This window comes from Triturus cristatus, chromosome 8 (assembly GCF_964204655.1).
Source record: "Triturus cristatus chromosome 8, aTriCri1.1, whole genome shotgun sequence".
Taxonomy (NCBI): Eukaryota; Metazoa; Chordata; class Amphibia; order Caudata; family Salamandridae; genus Triturus; species Triturus cristatus.
Genome location: NC_140591.1, coordinates 105,281,179 through 105,298,839, shown reverse-complemented (window position 1 = coordinate 105,298,839; position 17,661 = coordinate 105,281,179). Strand labels below are relative to the sequence as shown.

Genomic DNA, 17,661 nt, shown 5'->3' with positions numbered 1-17,661 from the left:
TGTGAGCACTTCAAGCAACAGCCATAATCCCGGTCAAGGTGAACCACAAAAGTTACTAAATCAACTTGTGCTTAACCTCTGGTAGCTTGGCACAAAATCAGCCAGGCTGACCTTGGAGTGCTGCATAAGTACTTTACACATTGCCTTGAACAGAAACAAAGTGAAACCATAACCCAAGAAAAATCCCACACAAATTTAGAAAAGTCGAGTAAAAAGTAATTAATTATTTGTCACCAAAACAACAGAAATGTAATCAGTAGAACTGGAGATATGCAAAGGCAAAGATTTACTGTAAGTACAGCTCCTAAAAGCACAAAGTGCCACTCGCAGTTATCTGGTCATGCAAGACTGGGAAAAAGTCAGAAGTTCAGTCTGGCCACAATAGAGTGCTGGTGGGATATGGGGGCAGGTAGACCCGTTGAAAAAGTTACCTTCTCAAAGTCCTTCGAGAAGAATCCAGTTTGCGGTGGAGGGGGTCAGGACAGCATTGCAAATAGTCATTGCTGTAGTGCGAAGAGCAGGAGGGGCGCCGTGGCAGTTGTTGCCAGAGCTTTGCATTTACGGTTACCACGGGCTGTCAATCTGTAGCTCACAGTGCAGATCTCGTGTTGCTGGAAGTCACTGTAGTGCGAAGAGTTGGGTTTTCTAGAGCATCGCTGTGGTGGTCAGCATAGCCGGCAATATCTTGGCGCAAACAGGCAAGTTTGCAGTCCTGAAGAGCCTCAAAACTTCAGGATTTCTCCTTTTCTTTCAGAAGAGGTTGAATTGATGCGACACCAAGGATCCAGGACCTGGGAGGCACCTCTTGGGTATCAGAAACTCACTCCAGAAGAGGACAGCAGGGCTTAGACGGGTACAATTTCAGGTCCAGGCAGGTCCCGTGCAGCAGGTCAGCTGGGCAGTTGCAGCTAGGCCTCTGCAGCTTGTTGTGCCCCCATAAGTCAGAACAAGAGGCCAGATAACTAGTCTTTGGAGTCACTCAGGTAGCCTGAAATTAAGGTAGCAGGTCCAGTCTTCCTTCTCAGGTAGTAGGGCAGGGCTCAAACAGCAGGGCAGTACTTCTTCTGTAGTGTTCAAAGGTCCAGGAGTGTACTGAATAATTAATCGGAGGGTCCTAGTTTTATACCTGGTGCCAGCTTCGACAAGGAAGAAACTTTTGACATTTTCAGTCCACAGAAGTGTCTAGAATTTTCTGCATTTCAGACCTGATCCCAGGATGTCTGGAGTCACAATGGCCTAGTGTGAAGTTCTTTGTATGGGTGCTGAGATAGCGTCTTTGAGGTGCAAGTCGGGCAATCAACAGCTCCGCCCCTCATCCTGCTTGGATGGACCATACTGCAAACATTCAGTCCCTCTATTGTGTGACTATCTGGGAGGAATATACAAAGGCCAACTGCAAACTACACCTAGTCATGTACCCCAGGAATAGGCTGCAGGCACCAAATGATTTGGAGAAGAATATGCAAAATTTCTGAAAAGTAGCATTTTCAGAATTGACTTAAAATCCAAACGTACCATTAAACAGGATTTTAGATTACAATTCTTTATACACCAAACATGACATCCTACGTGCTCACAAGCAAAAGTTATCACTTATTAAAAATAATAAGGTAACCCAATGTTATTATATGGAGAGGAAGGCCTCACAGTAGTGAAAACGAATGTGAGTTTTTCACTACCAAGACATGTAAAACTCAAAAGTACAAGTCCAACTTTTTAAATACCCTGCACCCTTCCCTATGGGTAGTACAGGCCCTACCTTATGGGTGATGTGTATGATTTACAAAAGGGGTGCAGGGGGTTGTAGGCTTGGCAAGGAGCTTATTTTGCCAAGTCAAATCGGCAGTTTAAATCTACATACAGGTTGCAATGGCAAGCATGAGACGTGTTTTAAAGAGCTACTTAACTGGATGGCAGAAAAAGTGCTGCATGCCCAGTAGTAGCATTTAATATACCAGCCCTGGGTTTATGATATATCACTTTGCTAGGAGCATATAAGTAAATTAAATATGCTAACTGGATGTAAGCCAATTTTATCATGTTTAATGGAGAGCGAGCACAAGCACGTTAAACGGGTTAGCAGAGGTAAAGTGTGCAGAGTCCTAAAGCCAACAAAAACAAATGTAGCCAACAAGAGGGGTCAAGGCAAAAGGTTTGGGGGCGACCCTGCAGAGAGGGCCATGTCCTACCGCTTGCTTTAAAAAAGATATTTAACCTATCACCACATTATATTTTCCAAGCTCTTCTCTCTGTGGATTGTTGGTTTTGATTGTAACTGCCTTAACCCACCCCTCCCAAAACAACGGAGTCTGACCATCGGGCAGGCACGTTACCCGAGATGCAACATATCCTGCACAAGGTGCTTTATCAGTGACGTAGGTAGGATGGCGCAGACCCCGTCAACACATGAGATTTCAGGCCTCAGCTGGGCAGGAAAAGGCACACCTAACTGGGGCAGCACTGCAGTTTAAATCATGTTGTTCTTGGGAAAGGATGTTCGCAGTCTGAGGCAAAATGACATTCTGCTGTTCAGGAGACCGCTCTCTTCCAATAAAAGTTTTGAGGCGAAGGCCATTTGTTGCAATCTCACGCTCTCTTGTGGCCTCTTGTGATGGCGTCGTGGGGCAGATACCCTAAAGTTGCCTTCATGTAGCACTGGGCTTAAGCCATACATCAGGGTTGAGCTCGATGATGATGTCCAGAAGATCTCCCCTCTAATTACCCCCCCCCCCCCCACCCCAGTGCTTCCGGTAAGGTGCAAAAGGCTGGCAGAGGTGTTGGGCAGACTGGCTCGGATTGGGTGGGATTAGTGGGGTTTTGGGTGGGTGCACAGAGAAGGACTTCCTCTATCTTTCACTGCCCTGTGCACCCAGTGGGAATGCGATTTTTGCGCTCCATGGGTAAAAGTTAATGGGGCCTAGTATTTGGGCAGATGTCGGGGAGTCAGTGAAGAGCCATCGTGGAGACTACCACAGTGGCAGAGCTCAGGGGGATGAGAGAGGCCGGAAGAGGCGAGCTGTTGGTGCCTGATGCAGAACAGGTTTTGGAGGGAGGTAGAGGTAGCTTGTGGCAGTGGGTGCTACGGAAAATGGGGGCAGATATGTTGGCATTCTCACTGCCATGTGCCAGATCGGTGGTGCATACATGCCAATCTGTCAGAACAGTAGTAAGGGAGAATTTTAAAGAATGATCAGGGGATGCATTTTCCACGTTGACTTCTATTGAAGCAGAGACAAATTCAGGTGGGAGACAGATAAAATAAAGCCATTTTTTGCTTCACAATTGGGGAGTCTCTCACCTGAATCAGGTCTGTTGCATGTATGGAAGTGGGTGGGGAAGAGAAGGTAGGCGAGTAGCCAGGGGTAGAAAAAGAGGGTACTGGAACACCGAGGTGCCGGACGGCCTCAGTGGAGCTACGGGCTGGACTCAAAGATGATGCAGTGAAAGGATGGGCGCGTGAAGGAAGATGTCAGCATGGAGGTCAAAGGTGGCTGCAAGTCCCAGGCTTCTATGTAAAGGGGCAGATGGCCATGGACATTAGGAGTGCATGGCCCATAAGAAGGCTGAGGCGGGTAGGGAGGACAGCAGCCCAGATAGGGGTAGATATGGCTGTTTGACTGCAGTAGTGTGCAATGGTCAGCAGAGGATGGCAAAGGGCATGGATGGGCAGTGAAGGGAACTGCAGTGATTGAGCATAGTGGCGGGGGGTGAGTGGCCTGGGCAGGGACAGTCAGGCAAAGAGGGTGGGGGGGCAGCATTAGGGTACAGGTGGCTGCCAAGACCAGACAGAAGTCCACGGTGGGCAGAATGGAGGCATCGAAGAGGCAAGAGAGGCAGAAGGGCCGTGGGGGAAAGCAGGTGGCCAGGGGACAAGAGAGAGGGGTAGGAAGGGTTGGGGGACTGATGGGTGTAGGTGGAGAGGGATAAAGAATGGATTGAAGGAGGTGGAAACGAGCATGGGGAGGCGGGGTTACATTTGCACCGAGGCACAAAGTCCTGAGGGGACCCTAGTATTGGGAGGGCAAGAAAAGGTGGGCATGAGGAGCAGAGTAAGGAAGCTCAGTTGCATTGCCAGCAGTGAGGGAAAGGTCGAGGGACCCGAAATGTAAGAAGAAAGGGAACAAATAAGATTGTGGCGAAGAATTGGACTACGATGGATGAGGAGGAGGACAGGAGGGTAGAGAGCATGGAGAAGAGGGCACAGAGAGAAGCAGGGTGAGGCTGGGCAGGATAGGAAAGCAAGCAGGTCCAGGTGGGTCTGGTGAGCAGCAGAAGAGCTGGAGGGAGGAGCGGGGGCTCCAGGGCTAGCAAGAGGGAGACTGGTGTTGGGCATACCTCAGAGAGGACAGGAACCCGGTTAAAGTCGGTGGAAAGGTGAGCGAAAGGGATGAGGAGGGTGGCAAAGCTTTGGGATGAAAGGAGGGCTCGCCTTCACCAGGGTAAGAGAAACTGGTGGAATGCTTGGGTGAAAAGGACAGAAAGTGTGGAGATGGGGGAACACTGAGGGGGTGACAGAGAGTGGGAGTATGGTAGTGGGGAGAGGGGAAAGGATGCCAAAGAGGTAGAAACAGCTGGAAAAAGAGGGTCCAGTGGGTGAATAAGAGTCACAACGTAAGAATGGGAAGATCAAGGGAGCATAGAAGGAGAGTGAGATTAAGGCGGGGTGAAGTCAAGAAAGAGGGTAAGCCTGGCAAGGGGGACACATGGAAAAAAATGACATATATGGGAATTGCAAAACTATAGAAACAACAAACGAGATAAAATATGAAAGAGGGAGTGTGTGGATGTTTTCAAGTTGTTGTATATAGAGGTTAGGGCAAAGGAATAAGAGTGGACGTTGGAAAGGACGCTGAAAGATTAAGTAGCAATACAGAATTGGACATCTGCCTTTCTGATTTATGCCAGTGTACTGTGAAAATCACCCTAACAGCCCGTTGCAATGTTCAAATACATGGACGGGATAAGGCATGGGCAAACGTAGGAGGTCTAGCATTGATACAGTACAACGAGGAGTTCAGGGTGAGGATGGGAGAGTTTGGGGTGATGTAGTGGAATCGGCCAACTAGACTGCTGCTGGCGGCCATACAGCCAGCTGCTTACCATTGCACTACAGGCCCTTCAAGGGCACCGCATTCCCGAGGGGTGGGGGTTGGGTAAAGAGGGCCTGTTGTGAGGACTGGAACAGTCAGGGTATATTGGGTGCATGCTTCAGGCTATTTTGCAGGTTTAAGCACAAATACTCAAAATGTAGGCTAAGCACCAGGCTGTGCATTGTGGGGGAGTTTATTGGGGGAGGTATGCAGGGGTACGCAGGAAGGAGCAGGGATGGTAACGCTGATGAAGGTAAGGGCCTCTACACCAGCTAGGTTGGAGCAGCTGGAGTTTAAGCGGGGAGGGATCTCTGGATGAGTAGCTGGGTTTAAGGGAGGGTCTTGCAGTAGGTTTCATGCTAGGGTATGCAGGACTGACATTGGGAAAATGAACAGATAATGTGAGAATGGCAGAATGATGGCTGGAGGGATGAGAAGGAAGTTGGGGAAATAAGCGGAAAAGGGAAGGTGGCTGGCACATTTGAGGGATAGCCTTGTGAGAATTTTATAATAAAGCAATGAGAATGGTGCCCCAAAAAAAGCATCCAGCATGTTTTGGCATCACCCATCATCTGTTGTGACTAGAAGGACAATCAGTCAATGACTTCTTAGCGGAGGAGGACAGTAAAGTATGGTATGCAAGCATCACCAGGATGCTGATTAATACGTGTGTACAAGAGGCTGAAATACCAAACTGGGACATTAAGTCGCATTTCGACTATTGCCGGTGCACCTAGAAGACCTTCAGTTGTTAGGGAGGCAGTCTGAGGACAGGATCAACGTTGACAAGTCATTGCCCATGGGGTGCTCAGTGTCACGCAGACTTTATGAAATATTTAGCACCTTTCTGAAGTGGGTCTTCTCAGTAGAGACGGGTTTTGGGCGAGTGTCTCATTAAACAATTTATTTTTTTTAAGGTGTGGCAGGTATGGGGAAGTTAAGAGAGATTTTGGTGGTTAATGGGTGATTTTGGGGTCCCTTTGTTACCGGAAAAGAGAGAAGGTCTGGATGCAAGGTCTTTGATAGGATGCGAACAGGCAGAGATGTTAGGGGGAGGTGTAGGTGGGGACAGTGGCATCTGGTGGGGAGGTTTCAGGGATGTTGGTTCTATGAGTGAGGATGGATGTAAATAGTTATAAGGCACTGTGCCATGTGAAAGGGGACCGGTTCTCATTAAAGCAGCCTTTTGCACACAATTAGGAAAGTTTGTGGAGTGTCGCCTCGGGGCTTTGTCTGTGCCAGATGTTGCCTGTGACTGCTCCACCAGCGGTCTTGTGCCTGCAGTTATTTGACACAGGCATTCATTAACAGTGATAAAGAAGTGTGTGCGTGACAAGGAAGGACCTGAGGCCTCCTCGAGTCTCTGCTGCAGGCAGGGAAAGGAGGTGGATTCAAAGCTGGGGAGGCCAGTCCCAATCCGATAGTGCCATGTTAAATATCCATTTATACCCGATTAGACACGAACCACAAAATGGTCACCACATTGTAAATTCCGAATATATGGAACAGTTTTAAGCACATTTACTGTGTTCTGGCGAAATGTCTGATTCAGAAAAATGCACCCATCTGACAGCAACTATTGCTTCATCATCCACCATTAGCGCCCTGTGAGTAGTATCCTCGCAGTCGCGGTACCAGAGTCGGGCACTAGACCTTCTGACTTGAGTCGTGGATCCAACTCTGACCGGGGCTCCAGTTCTCCTGCGCTTTGTTGACTTCGGTGATCTTCCAGCCTTAGTCTCCTCCATGCCCTCTTGACTTCCCAAAGTGAAATCATGCCAATGTGGAATCTCATTGATCCACCACTGGGGCCAATTGAGTCCTGTTAGACAGCATTGCAGTCACTCTGGCTTTCCATACACTGCATCATCAAACCGTAGCTTTTTAGACGCAGAGCACCAGTCCTAATCCTGTTGAGCCACCTCATTCCGAAAGTATCTTTCAAAATCTGAATTCGAGGAGCATTCTTTATAAGATGAGGAGTGCTCTTTCAAAGAAGTTTGCACCCTTAAGAAGGGCCTTCAGCCATTCCAAGAAGAGCGATTTACGAAGCGTTCGTACTAAACAGAAAACATTGGCGATTCTAAGATCACACGCCTATCACCCACTAAGCCACTCCCCAGCGGAGTTTTACATTTATTTTCAGTTATTGCTACAATCATATTAACTGACTACATTCTAATGAGCAACGGGCAAGTCTGAAATAATATCTTTTGGTGAAAAGTTGGTGCTACCAGGTGAACAGCAATAAACTAGCAATGGGCACAACACTAGTATTTGGGTTACTGTGCAGATGATAGTGTGCGTGGGGGTTCACTGCTGAAAGAACCAGCATTTGCAATGCAATAGGTGATGTCGCATTTACGCAAGTTTGAGCTATTGGAATTGTAAATGTCAAGGCATTGTCATTTACAATGCAAATAGCTCAAACTTCCGTAAATGGGAGACCTATTGCATTGCAAATGCTTGTTTCATTTGCTTTCTGTGCTTGTAATCTTTTTTTAACATTATAAAAAAGGACTACAAGTCCCAGAATGCAAAAAAATCAGACAGTCAGCTTGTCTTACATTTTTTTTAATGGAGCTGGCTCAAGATGCCAGGGCCACTGGCGGGAGATACTGGCATGTGGGGGTGACAAACACAATTACACAGCCTCTTAACCAAATAAATATACTGGCACTGAGCTGGCACAAGATGTCGGGTCACTGGTGGGAGATACTGGCAAGTGGGGGTGATAGACATTTACACACTCTCCCTTACCCACATACACAAACATGCTTGTACCGAGCTGGTTCAAGATGCCAGGGACACTGGCGGGAGATACTGCCATGTGGAGGGTGAGAGACACACCCACACACTCTCTCTTACCCACATACACAAACATGCTGCCACCCAGCTGACTCAAGATGCCAGGGTCACTGGTGAGAGGTACGGGCATGTGGAGGGTGACACACTCAATCACACCCTCTCCCTTACCCACATACACAAACATGCTGGCACCCAGCTGACTCGAGATGCAAGGGTCTCTTGTAGGAGACACTGCCAAAGTGGAGGGTGACAGACAAGCACATGTTCTCCCTTACCCACATACATAAACAAGATGGCCCCAGATACACACATGCACTCAGACATGCACTCACTCACCTGCCTCTACCACACATTAAATGACCCCTCCACACACACACACACACACACGCACAGCAACAGCTATGTGTTTTAACTTTCCTGCGTGCCGCAGCCTTTTATTGAATTATCCGCCCCCTCTCCTTGCTGTATTCACAATAATCCCATTCTCTGTAGTGCCTTGGAGCGGTCACTTAAAAACGAAATAATCTGGGCACTTGGAGCAGCAATAGCGACACCTGTGAGGATCATTTTAGGGGCACGTGTTGCCCGAGTGGAGTCAGATGTACACTTAAAGATGAAAGGGGGAGACCACATGAGGTATCGCAGTTCTGTGCTGTGTGGACTCCGTACCTCCACCGTGCATTCTAGTGTTCCCCAGAGAGAGGCGATGGGAAGAAAGTTACATTACTTTTCATCAGTAGGGTTTGACAGATACCGCATGAGAGGCGAAGCAATGAATGGACAGAGGTAGTGACGCACTCTCTCACCTTTAAAAGCGGTTGGACAGAAAGAGACCAGTGATTGCAGTTCTCATGTCTGGGTGTGAACCACCAAAGAGAGGCCAAGGATTGAATGGGCACTCATAAGGAAGAGCGCTTTCACCCTAACAATCGACTTATTGAAGAAATGCCAAGCTTAAATTTGGATTCTGATTAAGGTGACCTATCACCATTGGAAGTGCTCATTTTGCAGAGGGGCCAAGCAGTGAATGGGAATCGAGAGCTTAATGCCCTGCCACATCCAGGGAGAAAGGCTGAGACACAGGAGGCATGGAGAGCGATAGTGTCCCTTCCAAGAAGATATGCAGCACCCACACCCTCACCGTCCAATACCCCTTTGACCCGGCAATTGATCTTTTACTTCTTTGCATACCAACCCGCCACACTGTGCTTGCTAATCCCAGTGGCACCTGCCAACGCAGAAAATAGGCCAAGCAACAGAGTTAAACATTACGGCAGGTGATCACTTCTACCCGCCCGCCTTGGCCGGCTTCTGGAGCGCCTTTGTCCCTGGCGGGCTCCCGGGCGATGCACACCCGATGCCGGTTGGAGGGCAGCGGTGGGCAGGCCTCCAGTCCGATCCGCAGCTGGCCCCGCTCGAACCTCAGCATCTCGCTCTTGCCCGGTATATGGAAGGCGAGCCCTCTCCAGCTGCTTGCCCCCGCACCCCCCGGAATCCTCTGCCCCCTGTACGTGGTTCTCTTCTGCTGCCCTCCCGCGACACACGGGGCAGGTGGTCAAAGTCCCCCTCATGCTTGGGGCCGTGCACCAGCAGGCAGTGGGCGATGTCCAGCTTGTAGAGGTCAGTGCCCAGCACGCGGAGCTTGGGCTCCTGCCCCTCGCAGTACTGCGCCCCATAGGTGGTGAGTAGCTCCCGTAGGCCCAGCTCGAAAGTGCCGTCCCGGGAGCCGCGGTTGCAGCAGGGCGCGCGCAGCATGGCTCGGAGCTCGACCTCGGGGTGCGGGGACGCGGCCTCGGGGCTGTGGTCTGCCTTGGCCAGACCCTGGGGCAGCCCTTGCAGCAGCGGCTCTGAGGACCCGCGCACGTCCTCGGGGTGACCGCCTTGCAGGCCGCCGTCCTCCAGGATGCCCCAGAGCCCACGGTTCTCGGTGCAGTGTCGCAGTCGGGCAGCAAGGGCGGCCGGCCGAGGCCGCAGGACCTCGGGCAGGCTCTGTATCCGCGGCAACATGGCCGGCTTCCCGCTCTGGGTCTTGAGCACGGTGCGTGCCTCGGCCATGGAGACCAGCTGGACCTCGCAGACCTCCCGCGGTACCTCCCAGGCTTCTCGGTCACTGGTCACTAAGCACGCGTCCATGACCGCTGCGAGACAACGGACAGCGGGAGGGGGGCAGGAACAAAGGGAACACAGACAACGGGAGGGAGGGGGGGGGGGGGGGGGGGCAGGAACAAAGTAAAGCACAACATGAAACTAAAAAGATAGTACACCTACCGTGTAACAACCAAGTAAAGGGGCCAGTAGCCATGGGAGGATACAAATGACGACACGGCCGTACTAAGGAGGGACTAACAAGCCTATTTAGGAATAAGAACAGCATTTAAGAAGGTCAAAGACACAAGCCAAAGACAAATATAGGTAGGGCAGTGGGCGGGGCTTCTCTCCCTTACTGAACTACCGCAAATCATTCCCAGAGCAGCCCTTGCGTGCTGGCTCAGGCTCAACCTAAAAAAATACATTGCTAAAGTGTCTAGGAGTGAGTTAAAAAGCTATTTATCTTAACAGAGGCTACACAATTGCACCACTAAGCTAAGTGTTCATATATTTTCCAAGGGCACTTAATGTGTCTCAGTTATGACTGTCTTTTCATTGAGACTGGTGCAGCTAGGACTGCATGAGTAGGTTGGTAAGTGCCTTGCAGATTCTGTACCAGCCCAGCCTTGGGCCAGACAAGTGGAACCCGAGTTCCAAACTCCTAAAAGCCATTGGTGTAGAATTAGGTACTTTCAATTCTCGCCACAGAAATGAGGTGTTGGCACTAGGGAACTCCAGAGTGGAGCACGATTGGCGCAGTGGTGGGGTTTTTTGTGACCTATGAGGAGGGGAAGCACCTTAACTCCACCAAGACTTTAGCAGCACCGCAGCCGTGAATGGATGCGCAGGTCACCGTCTCTAACGGTACCCAAAACAACTGGAGGTGGTCACCTTCTCTAGTTGATAAATATTCATTTTGGAAGGACCAAGACAACTCTTTTATGCCCCGGATATAAAAAGTAGAAGGATCCTCTGAGGCAATTTCCACTCAATTTTGGGTGATTTTGTTTTTAGCCTGCAGAGAAAGTAAAGGACCTGCACTTTAGTTAGATTCCAACATTTGAGCTTTGAAGACTCAGAGTCATTACAACATCCCTTTAGCATGCTCTTTGGTTCTTGGTGCAGTCTCACACTCCTTTTTAAAATACCACGATGCGGTTTATGAAGTAAAATAGAAATTAAAAATGTAATTATATGAGCAAACCTTCTGAACTAAGATTCCGTACCAAATGAGTTCCGTTAAGTGTTTGCCGCTGTCTTGAGGGCTGTACGCAATATGTGCACATTTCAAGTGTTCGAATAAATATACTTCGTTGCCTTGCATTCAATTACCTCTGTAAAATGGCCCCAGGTAACTCTTTAAACATCTGAACTCCTACAACCTTTGCAGATCCCATCAGCTGCTTCTTATCCTGCCCTTTCTTCAACCATCTACACCCTTTGAGCTTCACAATTCAAGCCCCTCAACACTCTGCTCTTCTAAGCTACATGTTCAAGATCACCAGTGCCTAGAAAACCTGGAACCCTTCATCAGTTGGCACTGTGCACTGTAGAAATGATGCAAACAGAAGCAGTGGTTGCAAAGTTCTGGCCATTTGCTGGCTTTCTCACTGGAAAAGCCAGAGAACTGGTCTGAGTGGAAACAGGGTGCATTATCTGACCTCCTAAATCAGGTTTCAGTGGAACTGGGTTGCTTTATCCAATTCCCTAAATCTAACATTACAAAATATATATACAATGTCAAAAAGTCTGGCTTATAAATAAAAGTACCTCCTCAGTGATTGATGGGTTTAGGCACTCAGTAAGTAATCGTACATGCACTCTGTCACTCATCTTTGCATTCATACATCCATTCATCCATCCAATGACTCACTCTTTCATACTTAGATTCACCCACTAACAAGTGCAAACTCAACAACACAAGATGTATTAATTAAAAGAATAAAAAAAGAAAACAAATAATGCTTCTTTAAACATAGTGGGCATATGCTTGCAATAACACAACAAATTAAACAGAGCAGCTGGTAGCAGCCTCGCACTGGTATTGTACATAGTGTTTCATTGTTTTAAAGTTCTAGCATGACTGACACATTTAAAACCAATGCGGTGGCCATCTTGGAATGGTAAAACAATGATTCAGTACGGACATTACTGGTATAGAGGCAGTGGTAGGGAAGGATGTGATGCACAGCAGCTGAAATGAGCAGAAGCAAGTGGCTGTTAGCACCGAGTGGTGAGCTGGAGTATGCTCTAAAAATGAAAATAAAGACATTAGAAATAAATGAATGAAAGAAGACCTACAAAAGTATAAAACGAAAAAACACAAAAAGGACAGGCCCACCAGCCTTGGCACTGAAACGCTCTCGTTTTCAGGTGGATATGTACATGTGATCAGACAAATGTTATCACACACAGGGCCATAAAGTCAATGGCTGTCACACTGCCCCATGCTCTGTGTTATCATGGACAGAAGCAGAGTGTAAATGGTACTAATAAATACCAGTGGCACAAGAGGACAGACCCTCCATATTATATATATCATTTTTTTAAATTTCAAAATCCTGGCCGACTACTAAGTCAGTCGGGCCTTCCGAAAAGATTCTAGCAATAATTATTACAGAGCAAATCTTCCACCCCAAGGTTTGTCAAATGTAGTAATCAACATCAAAAGAATTGCTTCAATTGTAATCTGTGAGGTTTCATGTAATAATATATGTCTGCAGCTTTAATCCTGCGTAATAATAATGCACCCTTCTCAGCCAACTGGATTCAACGTATACATGTCATAATAAATAAATGAGGCCTACTGCCTTTGTCGTGCCTTTTTATAATAAAGATCAGACCTTTGGCATCTGGTGCAACTTTTATCCAATGAACAAATCTGGCCTGGAGCTATTACCATTGAAGAGTCACCATAACCAACCTGGACATTCCATACTGAGCACAACATTTCCCAGATAGGAACCAGCAGGTAAAAAGATGTGCAATGACAAATATGTATAAAATGATAGATGTCAAAACACTACAACATCCCTCCTCAAAGGGCTTATAATCATAACAGTGCAAAATGGCTAAACCCCACCATCTGATTAAGCGGGTCACCAAAAACCTTGCCTACTATGTTTTCTTTTTTTTAAAAAAACACTCTTTGTTGAAATTTTACATATTGGTAGAAGGAGAGATCAGTATTGGCATTATGTTGTTTATCGACATTTTACATATAACAATATTGTCCAATACATTAGAGAGGATATTCCCTAAGCATCACACTCTTGTTTTGTTTACAGGAAGTAGTTTGCTTTGATTATGTTTTACCAATATAAGTGTTCTCTTCTTATCAACAGTTCCCCCACCCTTCCCCCATCCCTATGTCCGAGTGTTCAGTTTTTAGGTCTCGCCTGGCGAACGCAGCGCGAAGCGCTGCTGTCGCCAGCGAGATCTATTGTTGCTGACTTGCCTCGGAAGGGGGACAGGAGATGGGCACGCGCAGGCTTTTGGCGGATTTGAGTTGGTGTACGCGCCTACAGCCACGCGGCGTGCACATCTCCTGTCCCTCTTTCCTCGCAAGCCAGCATTTAGTTTCACTTTCGACATATGGAGAATCCCACTCACCCGGTCTGCGGGGAGAATCCTTCTGAACGGCGGCTTCCGGAGCACTCCAGCTCCACTACTGCCAGCACGACGCGGGGCTCTCTCCTTATGCATGGGAGCCCCGCACTGCTATCTGCCGCTCTTCACCCGGGCCCCCTCCTGGGACCCGGGACTTCAGCTCCCACACCGGCTGCACGCGAAAGTGACAGGTACTGCGCATGCGCGGGCAGCCCTCGCCCTCCCAGGTCTCCTCCCCAGCCCGGAGCTGCTTTCTGTTTTGCTTGTTTTTCCAGCTGTGGCTTAGAACATCTGCAGCATGAGTGATGATATGCCATAATATTCGGTTTTATGATTCGATTATGCCGAGTGTTCAGCAGAATTATGACTACTCCCGTCTGTGTCCTAAATAGAAGCTCATATGAACATGTGAAAAGATGGGATATGTTTTTTTTTTCTTTTTACAAACTCAGGTATTTTCTTCCTCTGTCGAGGAACCTTCCCTCTTCTCTCCACTCTCCCCGGAGGGCACCTCATCTCATTAGGTGATGTACCATCTTATCATAAACTCTCTTTACAATTGGATGCTGTCTGGTCTGAAAGGCCGAGAATACTTGTCTGGAATCTGATTCTAGAAAGTAAGGGTATCTCTTGTAATGAAACCTGTTATATTGTAAAGCACACTGGCACCTTTGGGTGATGCCCGCGCTATGTAATAATGCATAACTAAATAGAAGATTCCATTCTCTGTCAGAAAATGGATATCCACGGGAGCACTGCAGTATTAAAGGAGCCCTTCTTCTCTCAGTGTACCCTCTACCAGCACATTTGGTTTTTAAGGTAACGATGCTGTATAAATCTAGAGCTTTACGCCCACTAGCAGTAAAGCCAGACCACGGTAGTACACGCAAACTGCAATGAAACTATTACATAAAGTTCATCAACGTCATGCTTTACCTGTCGTATGGACGTTATTATTATCTGAGTAAGTAAACACCTTTGCAGCTGCACATCTGTCGCATCAGCTTTAGCTTATAATGGACTCCGAAGCGCTAGCAATCGCTGTGTGATGTGATCCGCACATCTGAAGCAACAAAAGTGTTTTTCTGTAAACCACGATTTTTCACGCGGGGCTACTCATCTACCACAGGAGCTGTACTGGAGTCTCCTTTCATGTCAAATAACACTTTAATAAACCTCTGGGAAGCTGTCTTGGTGTGAAAGTCAACATTATATGTTTTTTTAGAATGAGGGAGTTCTCCACCTTGCTTGTAAATGTTCCTGCACCCTAAAACCCCAGTAAAACACATCTCCTGGACTTAAAAATGGCCCCAGTCACGCTGCACAGCACCACACCATTTTAGAGAAGAAATGCACTTTGGCACAAGAAGCCATGCCTGTTCGAGGGAAGGGTGGGTAGAGGAAGATGGAGTGGGCAGGCTTTGTGTGCAAGCGAATGTTGCACAACTAAGGTACCATAATACCATTAATTCACTGCATCCTAATTACTGGTAACGGTGGGGAAGTGAACCTAAAGCCTTCTTGTATTTCACACCATGTGATTATGCAAGAGGTCATATTGCAGACGGCAGATTGTGGGACACACCCATTCAATTTACCCAAGGACTGTTTGATCAAAGCAAATGTATGGTCGGTGTAAAGCTGAACACTAGCAGTCAGCATTTTAGTGGATTGGACTTGCATATTGGATCATGGCACGTTATCAGGAGGGGAAGAACAAAAATGAGTACGTTTTGGAGAAAAATGGGAGCCTACCATCAACAAGCATTTGCAATGCCATCGGCCTTGCCTTTGGGACCTTATATGTATTATATGCAGCACATTAGCCTGGGTGCTGAAACATCTACTGTTCTTTAACATGGAGGGAAAGTAAGCTCCAAACAGCGTGACACGCCATGTATGCGAACACATGGAGAGAATTATTGCCTTTCAGCAGGAAATGGTATAGTCCAAAGCTCTGTTTTTAATATACAATCAGGGCCTTTGGTGGTCATATCACTGAAAATACAAGATTTGAAAAAAATATTATTGTCTACTGGTGCGGGTACAATTTCTATGGACTGGAATCTAGAGAATGCTAAAGTGATTCTGGTATTTCACTCACCTCTACTGGTCGTTTTCTATCAAGAAAGTTAAATAGAGGCAGTTGCCAGAAAATTTAAACAAGCATTTGCAATGCAATAGGTCTCGCATTTATACGTGTTTGAGCTATTGGCATTGTAAATGACAATGCTTTTTATTTAAGTTTGTTTTTTTAAAAACATAAATAAAAGGCACTGTCATTTACAACGCTAATAGCTCAAACTCTCGCAAATGCGAGACCTATTGCATTGCAAATGCTTGTTACATATTTGTCTATGAATCCGTATAATATGTTACATTGCCAGTTCTCGTCACGGCTATCTATCAAATGTCCTGATCTGGGGTGCCCTGCCAGTCTCTCTCCATTACTTTATTCACCCCCCTTATTTCCTTTGCTTCTGCGATCATGGCAGACCATGCCCGTGCACCCTCCTCAAGTCTCCCATCTTTTCTAATGCGCTTCATTCGGATTGGCTCCGCTGTTGCCCATTCTTTTAAGTCTTGGATCCACCTACGTGTCAATGGAGGAGTCAGACTAAACCACAACATTGCTATTCTCCTTTTTGCAAGCACTAGACTCAAAAGCACAAATGTTCTACTCAACTCATTTTTGGGGGGGTGGGTAATACATGCAAGAGAACAGATCTGATCGTTCTAGGGATAACCCATCCAGTTGCGACCTGTATTATTTCCAGTGCTTCTCTCTAGAACCTGCCCAACTTCTCGCAGCTAGATAGGGAGCCATATCAAATGCACAAAAAGTGCTGCTGTTGTTCCACACCTAGTGCAAGTATCCGGTCTATCTGGGTAAATTCTACTCAGCCTGTGTTGGGTCATATACACTTGGTGAACCATATTATATAGCATTAGCTTAAACCGGAAGTTAGAGCTCACCTCACAAACTCCTCTGTGGATTTTTGCCCAATCTCCCTCTATTATGGGTTCCTCCGACTCCTCTTCCCATCTTGCCTGGACGGGTAGAGCATTGATTGGACTATCATCCCTAAGGGCCTTGTATATATGGGGGATCAGGCGCCACCCTCCTACCATTGCTAGCATAGTTGCGAGAACTGCTGAACATAGGGGTTCTTCTGGGAATGAGGTCCAGAGCTCTCTGGCCACTGCCGCTATCTTATCATACTGTAGAAATTGACCTGGTCTCAGCTCAAAAGTAGTCACCGCTTCCTCTCGGGTTATAAAATTGCTATTTATATACAGGTCTCCCACGGTAAGGCAGCCCCCAATCTTTCATTTCTGTATGGACATGGACTTTGTAATTTTTTTGAAGGGCCCTGCAATCCACAGTGGAATGTCGGGGAGTATGGCGCCCTCCGGGTCACCCTTTTTACTGTGTCTTTGCTATCCATTTGATCAGATAAGGGGAGTCTTTTGGGATTGTGGACCCCAGCATAAGCAATTCAGGTAAGGTACCACCCTCATACATGCCAGCCAATAGGGCTTTCTCCCTGTTATTGCTTTCTTCCAACCAGTGGACCGCGTGTTGGAGTTGGGTAGCTACATAATATAGGTATATACGGGGCAGATCCACTCCCCCATCCACCCATTTACTTTGAAGGGTTTCCAATTTAACTTCTTTAAGCTCGTTACCCCATAACAGCTCTACCAGTAATTGTCTTCTATGGTTATCTGTGAGATCCCATGTAACAAAAAACCTATCTCTAGGCGTTACCACCGTATAATAACACACTTCTATTAAAAGCCTAGTTCCTCGAACAGATGCTTGTCAAAATAAGTAAGTTAACTGCTACTGGTGTTGTCATAACTTTTCTTAATAAACATATCAGACTTCTGGATGCGGACAGAACTGTTCCATTGAACCAGTCGGGTCCATAGCCTTTATCATTGGCCCCCTTTGGCTCCTTTGAATGAAGTTTCCTCCGATGGCCTGACCGAGTAGGGGCCATTACAGGAGGATCATTACACCCCCAACCCGATTTAGGGTGGATGGTGTAATGTCTTTTTT

At 47.2% G+C, this 17,661-nt stretch overlaps 1 protein-coding gene across 3 annotated transcripts in view; it reads right to left on the bottom strand.

Moving 5' to 3' along the window:
* LOC146801637 (prolactin receptor-like) overlaps positions 1-17,661 on the bottom strand; it is a 396,244-nt gene that overhangs the window by 184,812 nt on the left and 193,771 nt on the right. Inside the window, exon 1 of one of the 3 annotated variants that reach the window (XM_085621112.1) lies at positions 10,167-10,259. The exons of the other annotated variants lie outside the window; for them this stretch is intronic. Coding sequence (XP_085477238.1) covers positions 10,167-10,200 — 34 coding nt within the window. The 5' untranslated portion in view covers positions 10,201-10,259. Of the gene's footprint in view, positions 1-10,166; positions 10,260-17,661 lie in introns of those variants that run through there. 3 annotated transcript variants of the gene reach the window in all.